General features: G+C 41.8%; 1 protein-coding gene across 1 annotated transcript in view; it reads right to left on the bottom strand.

Moving 5' to 3' along the window:
• Nucleotides 1-12,030, bottom strand: part of LOC120792189 (zonadhesin) — a 35,778-nt gene extending 23,748 nt beyond the window's left edge. Inside the window, exons 1-25 of the mRNA XM_040131259.1 lie at nt 11,902-12,030; nt 11,637-11,786; nt 11,314-11,466; nt 10,829-11,044; nt 10,327-10,431; nt 9,575-9,719; nt 9,219-9,430; nt 8,779-8,997; nt 8,468-8,574; nt 7,407-7,560; nt 6,912-7,011; nt 6,477-6,649; nt 5,942-6,178; nt 5,582-5,769; nt 4,985-5,105; nt 4,510-4,660; nt 4,155-4,294; nt 3,759-3,905; nt 3,337-3,459; nt 2,741-2,896; nt 1,806-1,922; nt 1,530-1,691; nt 1,133-1,351; nt 594-764; nt 105-239 (exon numbers count right to left, since the gene is read on the bottom strand). Of these exons, the coding sequence (XP_039987193.1) occupies nt 105-239; nt 594-764; nt 1,133-1,351; nt 1,530-1,691; nt 1,806-1,922; nt 2,741-2,896; nt 3,337-3,459; nt 3,759-3,905; nt 4,155-4,294; nt 4,510-4,660; nt 4,985-5,105; nt 5,582-5,769; nt 5,942-6,178; nt 6,477-6,649; nt 6,912-7,011; nt 7,407-7,560; nt 8,468-8,574; nt 8,779-8,997; nt 9,219-9,430; nt 9,575-9,719; nt 10,327-10,431; nt 10,829-11,044; nt 11,314-11,466; nt 11,637-11,786; nt 11,902-11,944 (3,844 nt within the window). The 5' untranslated portion in view covers nt 11,945-12,030. The remainder of the gene's footprint in view (nt 1-104; nt 240-593; nt 765-1,132; nt 1,352-1,529; nt 1,692-1,805; nt 1,923-2,740; nt 2,897-3,336; nt 3,460-3,758; nt 3,906-4,154; nt 4,295-4,509; nt 4,661-4,984; nt 5,106-5,581; nt 5,770-5,941; nt 6,179-6,476; nt 6,650-6,911; nt 7,012-7,406; nt 7,561-8,467; nt 8,575-8,778; nt 8,998-9,218; nt 9,431-9,574; nt 9,720-10,326; nt 10,432-10,828; nt 11,045-11,313; nt 11,467-11,636; nt 11,787-11,901) is intronic.
• Nucleotides 12,031-13,937: the final 1,907 nt, after the last annotated feature.

The following is a 13,937-nucleotide window of genomic DNA, read 5'->3' as shown; positions in this document are numbered from 1 at the left end:
ACAGTAAGTGGGACCACCATATCATGAGCAAGGAAGATAACGTGTATGTCGGAGGGGACAACGAAAGTATTAAGTGCACAGGTTCACTGTGAAGATATACCCACCCCTAGGGCATATATCTCCTCTGTAGGTGGAACATGCATAATGTGGACTCTCAATACATGGCGGTGAGTGAGTCACAATATAGTCTGAATCTGCCTGTGGCGCCGTTACCACTTCGATCCTCCTAGCATCTCTCCCTATATTAGAACATGGAAGATAAAGGCATGAAAGATCTTTGAACCTTCAAGAGTTTCTTGGCTTTTTCTCGAAGACAGGAAACCAAAGAGGAGACACTCCTCTCTTTCCACATGCAGATTTAACATTTCTAATTAATCAATGGAACACCATCTTCATACAATGTAACACTGTAAGGCAATGATTATTGCAGAATACGTCAGAGGACGGTCATACTGAAAAGCTGTTTTGAAGGACATTTAATCGCGACACATAAGCTCTGTACTCTGGTTGAATATTTTGGAGAAACTGATGTAACTCCCTTTCAGAATAAGTATTTATTGTGTTGTGACAAACTGAAGAAACCCATGTTTTACCATAATTACTGGGGTCATTAAAGCAGGACAGATTGTGCATCCAGGAGGCAGCGTCTGTCCCCATGACATAAACCTCCATTATTTCATGAAGACAGTTGAACAAAGAGGAGTTGGCTCGAGGTGTGGGGCTATCTGCACCTCCAGAACAGAAGAAACCTGCAGAACAAAGACCTAACACAGGGGGGTATTATAAAAGGGTTGCAGACATGGATTGATTATATATCTCATTACGTGACATCCTCGCTTGATAACCAGACCTAATTGCCATTTAGTTCCACTATATTATTCAATAGTTGATCCATTTAATATTTTGATTCAAAAATAAATAAATAAGTAAACAAATAAATACAAATTTTAGATTTGGGCAGCAATTCAGAGGTCTAGATGTGATGTGTATAATTCCTGAACCTGTGCTTAGTCGCAGTTCGCAGCTGAAACATGAAATATTGTGGATTACACACAATTGGCTCGATACACTCATTAAGCGATGATAAGTGAGACTGTCCCTTGACTAATGGAAACCTGGTGAAATCTCCCACCTGCGGGCTGCGAGGCTCCAGGACTGAGGCAGTATTTCCCTTGGGGGCAAGGGAGGCAGTGAGAGGGGGAGGAGGCTCCAGGCTCTGGGCGGAAGCTGCCAACAGGACAGGGTTTCGGTGACCCACTACGCTGAGGACAGAAGTGTCCCATGGGACAAACATCTCCATGAGGCTGAGAGACAGGAGAAGGCTCAGTGGACCCCAGGGAACAAAAATGTCCTATGGTAGACAAAGCAGTTGTCACTGAGAACACTGCAATGTTTACAATGTAAGATAATTGAATTGTGTGATTCGTGGGAAACTGTGGCTTAATACAGTGCAGAAATACAGTAGAGGAAAAGACCTACTGTTGCTCAGTTCTGACATTATTTCCCAGGATGATACTGGGCTGTCAAACCTGGTCTGCAGGGTCCAGATGGCTCTGTCAAAGCAATGCTGTTACAGAAGGAGCCAGGGGGGCAGGGGGAGCAGTCACTGAGGCATGTCCTGCCAGCTGATGGACTGACATGGCCCATCGGACAGGGAGATGGCGCTGATGAACCCTCCATACAGTAGAAACCTGGGAAAGATGGTGTGTCTCATTTTTTATGAACCTTTAGGTCAGCTTTTTTTTTCTTTGTGTAAAGTTTAACATCTACAAATGTGAGTACACAAGTGTTTTTCTTTTAACTACCTGGTGGGCAGGTGTTACAAGCCGACTGTCCAGATGAAGACTGAAAAGTGCCGGGGCTACACATGACCGGCTCAGCACTACCAAATGGGCATGCATGGCCAGATGGGCACTGACATCCTGTGACATAGTCAGATAAAGAAAAGTTCAGACTCTCATCTGGTTCCTCCTTGTTTACAATGAAAACAAATACACCAAGGTGGCCATTATTCATGGAAGAAGAAAAAAAAAAAAAGCATGGCTCGTTTATTTCACAATGCTCAGTTTGGTACCATGGAAACAAAGCAATCAGGAAGACACTGACTCTGAGCAGTATTCGTCCTGTGCAAAAATCCTGTGGGAGGCAAGGAGAAGAGAGAGCAGTCTCAGCAGCAGGTGCCCTGACTCTGACAGCAACGAGCTGGAGACTATTTATAGGTTCTGGGACATTTCATGCTCAAATTAGCAAAACGTCTTCTGGATAAAAAGGCAAAAAGGGGATGAGGATGCCTTTCAAAGAATCTCTATATTATAGGAGGAGGAAAGCTCATCTGAGGCATAAAATCACCTCCATGGTACATGTAGAGTTATATTAGTCAAGTAATTGATGAGTTCTGCTTCACGCTCACACCACCCAATTAACAGGACCAGCTACTACACCAGTTACGGAACAACCACATTTAGAGGGCAGACAAAATAATCCAAACACCTCATGGAAAAGACTTTAAAGTAGCATATATTACAGTTACAACCACAGCTACAAAGACGGGTCTGAGTAGTAGTGGCAATCTGAAATTGCCACCATCATCATGTGAGCATATCTTGGCCAACTATTTGAAAACCAGACTTACTATATGTGATCAGACACTGTGTAAAAAAAAAAAAAGCAAAAGAAAATGGTCAAGTACAAAGACTACCGTGGTTAGACTTGAGTTGACCCCTGACTATGTGTACTGTACCTGTCTGATGTCCAGACATTGATCCTGGTGGACAGAACCACCCCGGGGGGCAGAGGAGGTCAGCAGAGCTCTGACCCCAGGAGGGGCAGTAAGAACCCGGGTAACAAGCTTCACAGTCAGCTTCAGACTCAGCCGCAGACTTCCCCAAGAAAGTGCCTATGTGGAAGAGACATATTATCATTTGAATAAAAATAACTTCCACTCTGTTTCTTTATCTCCTTCACACCCACCAACACACACTCCCACCCACCCACACACAGAGAGAGAGAAAAGGAAATAACATGGCATAACAGTGTCATATGTGCAGAACAAAGATGTCTCCATTTAATCCACTTGGTTAAGTATCCAGCCGACCATTATGGTAGTTTTATTGGACTCCCATTAGGTTTTACAATCTCCTCTAAAGTTCAGGATACATTAAGCCATAATACTTTGTGGCACTGTACACTACTTTTAGAAGTAGTGTAATAAAAAGGAGGAGGTGAAATAACAGGGGACTTATATACATTTCTGTTTAGCAACACATTCATGATACATACTAAAAGGAATAATTTCCACTTCTTTCAGAGCTCTCTCTGGATATGTTTGTTTTCTACCTGGAGGACAGGGGCTTGGCTTTGCACTCCCTCTAGGACAATAGTGGCCTGCAGGACATACATCACCATGGAACTCACATAGGTCTGAATCACCAGGAGGTGGGGATGGAGACGTGGTATATCCTGTAACGGAGACAATAGCCCTCGATTGGATGTCATTAATCATTAGGTTAGTGAGTGAACTAAAAGGCCAGGGGCGAAAGCGGGGTGGACTGGTAAATGCTCGGTCGAGCCCTCTCCAGCACTGTGGTGTTTCAGGCCATGAAAATATTAAATAAAAACAGAAAGTGCATTGACAGAAAATGGAGCACAGCAAAGTATTTTTCAAGCTCATGTCAGATTACCCAAGGTGTTTTTATACTACGAATACAATTTCTAATTTATTAAGGCTACATGAAGGGCAAGAAGAACCAGCCTGTTACCTGTGATATTACCCCAAGGTGTCGGCGTTCTGGATCCTTCTACGCAGTAGAAGCCGGGCTTGCAGGGCCCAGAAGGTGCGGAGAGGCCAACCTTGGCACAGTAATGGCCAGGCAAACAGGGCTGACATACTTCTATAGAAACCGCCCCTGATAAACCAAGAACACAACTATCTGATTTGAAATGATAAACTGGAAATAAAATATGGTATGAATTACTGTAAAGTGAAATATTTCCACTTCACTTGTTTTAATTAACTATTTTGTGATAAAGGTAGGAACATTTTCTCATTACAAAAATGTATATTTAACACCATCAATGACTTCAGTTACATTAGTCTATTATATTCAAATGTCACAAACAGTGTATCCATGTAATTAATCAGTGTTATATGTCACCATCTATCGAGCCAAAAGTGCCTGCTGGGCAGGGAACCATATAGCTGGTACCCTGGGGGCAGTAGGACCCTGCAGAGCAGCGACCTCCTGATGGGCCCTCCTCTGGCTGGGCAGAAACAGAACCATGGATACAGAGGTAACTAGGGGCAGAGAGATGATGAGGACAGCAGTGATTGGGAGGGGGATGTGGGATGTAGGAAGTGATAGATGAGAGAGACAGAGGGAGAGACAGACTGTAAGGGAGGTTTAATTATAGACTGGGGAGACAGAATTAAACAAAAAAACAGGATGTCATAGCTTTCATAGTCTGTCTGTGAACATGATGAAGTATGTTTTTTATTTTGCCTGTGTTTACCCAGGAGAGCAGACCCCAGTGGGAGCAGCCAGACCAGAGGAACTGCAATATCTCCCCGGAGGACAGAGCTCACAGCCCGACTCATTGGACAACCCCATCTGCCTGCTGAAGGCACCAGCTGGGCATGGAAATGCAACACCAGAACGCGTTCCTGTAGATTAATAGCATATAATATCTACAGATGGTTCTGGACTAAACAGAACAGAACAGTTTGTGAAGAACATCCTTATCTTGATTATGCTCTATAATGGACATTTGCATAATTAGAAAGCCATTTACTTTTACAGCCACTTGTTCAGGAGTACACACAAAACAAGAACAATATTCAACAACGTTTTGTGTGCAATACAACACATTATTTGTTAATCAATCTCATTGAGCCTGCAGCATCACTTGTGTACAACATATATTTATGTCTGATATCGTTGTACATTTGCCTTGAATGTGTTAGAATAGCTGCACTATTGTGTCCTACCTGGTGGACAATAGTGTCCTTTAGGACACAGCATGGGAGTAAGTGTCCCAGACACATGCCCAGTATCAGCATCCACTGAGCCAGCACAGTAAAATCCTGCTGGACATTTAACACACTCTGCCTGTGGAGGGGTAAATTACACACATTAATTTTTTCTACACAGTACAAATACAAAATTATGACTACAGATGTACACTGATATTAACAGACATGAACATTTCAGATGCTTGTGTTGGAGATGATAAAAGCTAAACTATAAACTGTTTGCAGTACACACAGATGTTTAAAAAGAGCCTGCTGTGAAGTTGCTTTCATGAGAGCCATAACTTCCCCCAGAATGTGCAAATAACACAGCCTCACGATAGATTAAGAATTCATCTTTTATAGGTCATATACAGTTAGACACTAGTACTATTTTAGATCCAGCAGTTAAGTATTTATAAATTATTTGTCAGTCAAGTATATCAGGCAAAATTCTGTGTAAGACAGTTCCACAGCTGCTGTAGATTATTTTAAATGCATTACAGGTAGGTGCACCTTGCATTTGTCACTTCAGGACATATAATATTAGTAGATTATTCTATTTATATTCCTCACCTGTCCTGATAAATCCTGGTAGGTCCCTGGCGAGCAGGATACCTGCCTATAAGATCCAGGTGGGCACATGTTTCCAGGTGAGCAGGGTATAGAGGGCTGCTGGCTGGTGTTTTCTCTGCCTGGACAGTAAGAACCAGCCGGACAGATATGAGAAGGGAAAGAGAGCCCTCTGGTGACACACAGGAAACCTACAAAAAAAAAAACAAAAAAAAAAACCCAACACTGTTAGACAGTCACATACATTGTGTGAGGGCAATGTCCCTTGATAAATCAAGTTAGGTCATGAAATCCTCCAACTGATAAAAGACATGTTTAAACAGTAATGTGTACATCATGTGCTAAATTAGTTAATTAGCCAACCTGGAGGACAAGGCAGGCAGTCGGAGAGATGACTGTTCCTGGTTTTGTTGCTATAATGTCCTATGGGACAGGGTAGTGGTGCTGAGGAGCCCTGGGGACAGTAATGACCTTCAGGACATCTGTCACCTGCCGTCCCTCCATCCTCTGGTGTGGGTGACCAGGCCCCAGAGAGGCAGTAGTACCCAGCACCACACTGGCCTGATGCAACACCCTTCCCAGGGGACGCACAGAAGTAGCCTGATTTGAGAGGAAAAAATAAAAAATACAAATTCTACGAAATTCAGTAAACTGGAAAATTACTTTGGAAAATGGAGAATGAAGAGCAAGCACTGTACACTATTAATTCTAGTTGAGATGCAGTATGTGTGTGATATTGCTAATTTTGATCATAGTTTTTTTTAATAACAGCTGCTTTCTGAAGTGTACTTCTTGTGGTAATAAAGCATTTAATTGCCATTTACCAGCAGGGCTGCGCTTAACCCTGAGTCGAATACTTAATCTCAAGGAAATTCATTAGCAGTAAATGGTGTGTGACCTGGAGGGCAAGGCAGGCAGTCCTGGGGTGATGCCATCCGAGTGTGGGGGTTGATGGATCCAGCCGGACAAGGGTACTGGTGTTTGGACCAGGTCCCGGCAAGGCAGTAATGACCCACTGGACACTCATTACTCCACAACAGAGAGCCATTACTGCTGCCAGGACAATAATAACTATCCAGAAAAAAACAAGACAGGCATAATTTAGTTTTTGGCTGCTGCTGGTAGCAGTCAGTCTTGAATGTATTTGTCTTTGCCCGTGTATATACTGTAGGTGTGCAAACCGAGAAGAAAAATAATTTATCTGTATAAACATCAAAAAGATATACTGCATGTATATTTACAGTTTTTTTGCATAATCCATCATGTTCATATGTGAAAATGTGCATACGTTTATGGTGCAGAGAGACTGTGTGAGACTTATAAGCCAATTTACCCCTGGGGACAGGCGCTGCAGCTGGCTCGGCCATCTTCTGCACTGATGGTTCCCAAGGGGCACTGCTGAGGAGCCACAGAGCCCTCAGAACAGTAATAACCTGGTTGTGTGGAGACAAGAGTGTTGAAATAGATGCACACTCAAGCACACAAAGAGACACACAAAGACCACTGGGGACAGGGTTCGATTTCCAGTGTCAACAGAGCAGCTGCTTATGTTTAGCCCTATTAACTTGAAAGAATTTTCTGTTTACCTGTTCACTGAGTTGGTTCTGGGCTTATGTAAAACTTGTGTGTTTTTGTGTGCCATTCTCTTTTGTATTTCTTACATGAGATGCAAAGTATAGCTTTTTGCCGCCATTTCCTGTCTAAACAATAGGTATCTGATTACATTATCTCCATGGTTTTTCTATTGACTCACGCATTATCTTTTGATAATTCTCTCACTTTTCGAAAAATCAGTTACAGATGTCTAAATTCGGAGGGATGTGACCACCTTTTGGGCACGGTCCTCCACGGCTGTCTCTCAAAGGAGGGTCAGGACGATCTGTACCCCCCAGACAAAAGAAACCTTCCCAGCATTTTCCTGAAGGCGCTGAGAGCCCCACGGTATCACAATAGTAACCAGGTAGACATGGCTGGCAATCCTCCTGAGAGGGGAAATGAGAGAGAGAGAAAAGAGGGGGGAGACAAAAACAGACAGGCTGTAAGAAAATGGTAAAAAAGAGTGTGCCTCATTGAAACATCGATTTGGGATTAAATATTTATTGGCTGACACGACAAAAGAGAAAATATTGTATGTTACTGTATATATACACTGTATAAGGCTGGTGTAGCAGGGCTGCTGACCATAAGCTAGTTTCCAAAGTAGAGTGTGATAGACATCTACATGATGTTGTATGGAGAACCTAAAGTGTTCAATATTAAAGAATGATCATATAATAAAATATAGATAAATAAGCCATGTAGTAAATAAGACATGAAATAAATAAGAAAATAAATAAATAAATACAAACAAATATCTAACAATGAAATGGTGAAATAATTTAAAAAAAAATGAAATGTCATTTTATCCCACTTCTTTTCACATTAACAGCAGTTTTTATTTCAAAATATCCTTTTTCCAAAGTCTGTTTTCATTTCACAATGCCATTTTCCCAATGCCTGTTTTGTCTGCCAATCAAGATGACCAGGGCAGTGCCAGTTATGTTAGTGGCTGTTGCTTTGGTCTGAATGAATATACTGTATAGTTTGTATTTATTCCTTTTATTCATTATTTATTTATTGACTAATTAATTCAATTTAATTTAATATTGAACACTTTGGGTCCATATAATTCTCTACAACACACCTTGAATTGTGCAGGTACTGTATTTAAAAAACATATACCATATAAAAGTCCATATACAAATTTTCACAATTCACAAAACAAAAAAAGAAAATCACTAAATATTTGATGATTCCAGTCAAGTTCCATCTTAGAGTAATTGTGAGGGGAAAAACATCTCTCAAAAATTGTCAAGGGGTTACGAGAGTGTGATATTGAGTCAAAGTGACCTGGGAGACTAATTTGGTGATGTTGGAGAATGTTCCACGTGGACAGGGCAGAGGATGGACGGTGGCCTGGGGGCAGTAATGACCGGCAGGACATGGCCCTCCCTCTCCTGGTGAGAGGCACAGGAAACATAACTGCCTTTTGTCAACCATCTCAAAATAGGAGTTTTGATGCTGAACCAATTCATCAGATAATTATAAGGATGACATATTAGTAAGAAAAAAAATCATTAGACAATTTACATTAGACTATACTGTACTGTAGTTCCTGAATTTGTGAACATGCAGTGCATGTCTGGTAAACACGTGTTCACCTGCAGCCTGTGAGAGAGGTTGCGGAGAGGTGTTTCCATGCAAGCAGTAATATCCTTCCTGACATGGTCCAGTGACAGCTGTGCCATTTCTAGAAGAGCAGTAATGGCCGGCATCACACTGCCTGCACTGAAAGACAGACCAGTAGCCTGGGTCAGGACCGTAAGTTCCCCCTGGACAGCTTCTCAAGTCAAATCCAGTTCTTTCAGGGCAGTAAAAGCCTGCAGGCCACAGAACACACACAAGGAAATGCGTAAAAAATTTAAACAAAAATTTTGGTTAAAATTGTTGGCTAAGTGCATCATCTTTCTCACTGATCATTATTGTTTGTTCCTCTTTTTTTTTAGCAATTATTTTGCTTGATAATTTCATAAAATTAGCATACAACTGAAAATATATTTTTAAAGTAGTTTCAAGGGCATACAAACAGTAAACCACAAACCTGCAGGACACAGGTACAGAGTGCCAGACACACAGTACCAGCCTGGCACACAGGGCTCACATTGAGTAGCATGTGTAACAGCAACATATGTCCCTGGATCACAGGGCACAGGCTGAACAGTTCCCTCTGGACAGAAGTAACCCTTGGGACAAGGTCCCCCTGTAATTCCATCAGTAGGGGTGGATGTGACGGCTCTCTCTACACAGTAATATCTGCATAAGAAACATGAGGGCATGAAAACTCTAAAACAAATACAATGTGCATATTATGCGCACCAGTGATGGCTACTTTTGAAACCTAAGTGATAAAATAAATAACAATACAGGTAACATTTATTTAATCAGATTCTGGTGTACCCCCCACTGCAGGGTCCACTAGGTTTAGTGAGGCCGGCAGAGTCACAGTAAAATCCACCCAGACAGGGCTTGCAGTCCTCCTGGCTGCGCAGGCCTGAGGTGTTTGACCAGCTTCCTTCAGGGCAGGCCACGGGAGCAGTGGTGCCTATAGAGAATCAATTACCAACTCACATTTCAACTGCGTTAAACAGAAAACTGTTAAATGAAGACAGGAACGTTGCAGTTATTGGGTTTGGTTATACAATATACTGCGACAATGTTTTACACACTGTAAGCAGAATTTAAGTGCAACTAAATAGTGAGACACGCTTATAAAAACACCACTGCTGCGTGCAGCATTGAGCAACGCAGGACAAGGAAGAGTTTAACCTACAGCAGCATTTTTAAAGCATGGGTCAGTGCCCAGAGTCAGAGAGAACAAGTGTACAAATTAATTTAAAGAAAACGGTATCAAAAGTTACAAGATAAATGTTGTCAGAACTTCCTGTAGGCCACCAAATGGTAATTAGCATGAATAAAACATTTTAGCCCTAGAATATAATAGGGTAGAATGTTAATAGCCTCACACAGTATAAATTTGGTTACATTAGCCTATAAAACAAGCTGCATCAGCGTTGGATTAAAAAAAATATTATTCTGAAAATATGGAACCCCCCCCTCGCAAATTGATAACTTTCATGCATCAACAGCATAGCAGCACTTAAGCAGCTGCTGGGGGCTGGTTGCTTAGTAAGGGTGAAAAAGCCAGTAACCTGAGGGGCAGTATTGACCAGGCGGACACAGGGAACCTGAGAGTCCATCCAGCGGGCTGGGAGAGGATGCTCCCTCTCTGCACCAATAACCAGCATGACATGGGCCTATAGAAGTACATTACAACACACTATCAGTAAATGCTTATGTAAATACATCTACAGGCCACCACATTTGAGTTTAAACAATCGCATCAAGCAAATTTAAAAAAAAACATTTTTTGACCTGCCTCTGGTGCAAATACTGTAGTTCTGTGTATTCTTTGGCTTAGAGATGTCCGTCTCTAAGATAGATCTTAAAACCTTAGCACATACAGTAAATTCAAAGCTATCTGAACTAGAGTCAAGTGAGAAAAAAAAATGTTTATTTGCAATTTGGTGAACTTTCCATTTAAATATTTAAAGCAGAAAAAGGCAAGCCTCATTCTGATAAATAAAAAATAAATACATAAATAAATAAATAAAAATGGAAGACGAATGAAGAGAAGAGATCTTTCTTTCTCACCTGCCGGCTCCGACAGTCCCAGAGAAGGACAGTACTGTCCAGCAGCACATGGCATGCAGCCTGCTGGGCTGTCCGTGCGCTGTCTCGGGTTAAAGGAACCTATAGGGCAAGGGTGTTGGCTGGGCAGGGCTGTACCTGCAGGGCAGTAGTGTCCTTTAGGGCATGGCCTCGGCAAAGAGGCGTTGGCTAGGCCCAGTCTGAAATCACAGTAGGAACCTTGAAAGAGGAGAAATGTGTATTTATTTTTAAATCAACAAACTTGAAAAGTGCAGTATAATAAATCGAACACCTGCGTGTGAACAAGCCATCAACTTCAATAAATAAAGCAGTAGCTGGGTTGCTTGAGAGCTGTTTTCAATACAGCCTGTTCAGCAAAACAAAAATGGCACAAGACCTGAATAAGTCTTTTAAAAAAAATAAAAGAAATAGAAGCTTCTGCTGAGAATGTTAAAAAAAATAAAAAAAATAGTGATGACGACTCCCACCTGCCTCACAGACAGTGCAGGCTTCCTGTTTCTCTCTGTCTTGGTAGGTTCCTGATGGGCAGGGCTCTGGGGCTGCACTACCCTGTGGGCAGAAGTGGCCGGGAGGACATGGCAGAGCTGTGGCCACAGTCTGACCAGGAGAGCACCAATAGCCTATTGGGTGTCAAGAGACACAACGCAGTGGAGTGTAAAAGGATGGAAAGGAGGTTGAACCTTTAACAAAGAATGCATCAAACACTATTACTTTTATCAAACAAATAACTTGCAGAAACATTTTAAGTTTCATTAATACTAGTGATCCATGAAACAATGTATGGACTGACCTGGGCTGCAGGGTCCAGTCGGAGCCCTGAGACCTGGTCCTCTGCAGTATAACCCTACGGGACAAGGCTGACAGCCAGCCTCACTGGTTAGACCTGGCACTGGTGAGAAAGTCCCAGCTGGACACAACTCTGGCCTTCCTGAGCCCTCAGCTGTAGAGAGAAATAGTTGTAGAAGACAGTCATTCAGTAATCTGTTCATTTTCCTTGCATACCAATATCTATGCAGGGTATTGTAGGGTACTGTTGCTTATACAAGGGAAGTCACCATTTGTACAAGGCAACAGGAAGGAGGACCCAAATGCAGACATAGACCATGTAGGCCAGAAAAGTTCAGGAATTTTATTAGACGAGATGGTAATAATAATAGCTTAGAAACAGGCAGACAGCAGGAACAGGGCGGCAACAACATGGCAAATGACTGGGGAAATAAGGCTCGTATATTTCTCGTGTGAGCTGATTAGGGAATGGGAAACAAGTGAGGTGGGTGTGGCAATCATTACTGGGTGATTAGGGAATGAAAGGCAGGTAAGCAGGTGGCTATGGGGAGTCAGGTGACTGAGACAGGGAGGAAAGTCCGAGGACATCTGGTGGGCAGATAGAGAGTGGCAGGAGACAGGGGCGGAATGGTCACAATAAACAGTGTGGAGACAACCTACACAGGTCAACAGTTTATCAACAGACAAACATAAACCGAGACAAGATGACTCACACTCATACCAATGGGTAATTTAAGGTGTCCAATCTACCTGAGTCATAGTTATCGATATTTTCGAGTCTCAGTCCACCTAATTTGCATGTCTTTGGTCTGTGGAAAGAAATAGGAAAATCTGGAGAAAACTGCAATGTTAAAGGCTGGGGCCCTCTTGCTATAAAAAATAATTCCAATCAATTCTAAAGAGCTGCGCTTTGAATATAAAGTAAGATACAATAGGACTTTGCAGACTCTTATACTGTGTTGTATTGGTCTATGATATACAGTTTATACAATTTACTTATTAGATGGTCTTGGTTTCACTCAGCATCCTCTATCTATTTCTGCTCAAAGCTGCAGTGTCCTCCACTTACTATAATAGAATGTATATATCGAGTCTGATAACATAGACACGGATTAACCCCCTTTTTTGATCTCCAAACCTGAGTGGCAGACAACAAAAGCTATGGATAAGAATTTTTCTTTTTTTCAATTAAACTCAATTATAAACATTAAAATTATTATGCCCGGCATCTTTGGACCCAATGCACAGTCCATTTCATCAACCACCTTGCTACACAACTATTAATAGGCTTAAAAAGTTCCAAGGCAGTCAATCAGGGCTTACCACAGTATGTCCCAGGTGGACAGATGTTGCCTGTTTCTCCATCTGTTGGTCTGGCCTCAGTGGCTCCTCCTACACAGTAATACCCGGGGGAGCAGGGACCCATTGGCAGAGCTAAACCTTTTGAGCAACATAAGTACATTTGTTATTTGTATTGTATATATACCCAAAAATACTGTGTATAAGTTGGGTAGAGACTGACATCCCCTCCTGCAGAATAATGCACCCCTAAGGGGCCTGGAATCAAATTGCTCCAGGGTTGTTTTATCTACTCTGTCACTCGTCATATATTATACTCTAGCACGACCTGTATTCTTCATAATCTTAGGATTTATATAGTGGCCAGAACAGATAAACAATAGCTATATCTAAATCCAAACCCATATATCCACCTCAAAATATTACTTACATCATCATCATGTGACAAAAACACATGTATACTTTTCATATACTGCAGTTTTAATACTTGTATAACATAGGGAATAGCATATTTAAAATATATTGTAAAATGCATTTGTTATTTTTTAAAGCAATATTCAGTCATTTACAATATATTACACTCTTCACTCATTAGAAAAATTGTAATGTGTCTGTCCATGCATTCAAATACAATCTTAGTATGTTACAGTACATTTTCAAAGTCTTTTTATGCTTTATTACAATAGATTAGTGAATGTCAAACACAGTCTGTATGAACTGTAGGTGTTAAATGTTTAGTTTCACTGTTTAAGGGTTCTAAGTGAGAACTTATTTGTGATATTAGATGCACGTGTTTGGTTGGAATGAAAGCCAGGACACTCTTGCGACCCGACAGCACATGGCGAACCATTGATGATTAGGTATTTTATTATCAGTGTCCAAGTACCTGAAATGTTACAGAAGGATCCAGGTGGACAAGGCAGGGGCTCTGAGCTACCGAAGGGGCAGTAAAAGCCCACCTGGCATCGCCCCCCTGTGGAGGTAGCTGGACATAGACAGTTGGCGT

The sequence above is a fragment of the Xiphias gladius genome, chromosome 7 (genome assembly GCF_016859285.1).
Source record: "Xiphias gladius isolate SHS-SW01 ecotype Sanya breed wild chromosome 7, ASM1685928v1, whole genome shotgun sequence".
Classification (NCBI taxonomy): Eukaryota; Metazoa; Chordata; class Actinopteri; order Istiophoriformes; family Xiphiidae; genus Xiphias; species Xiphias gladius.
This window is presented reverse-complemented; position numbering and strand designations above follow the sequence as displayed.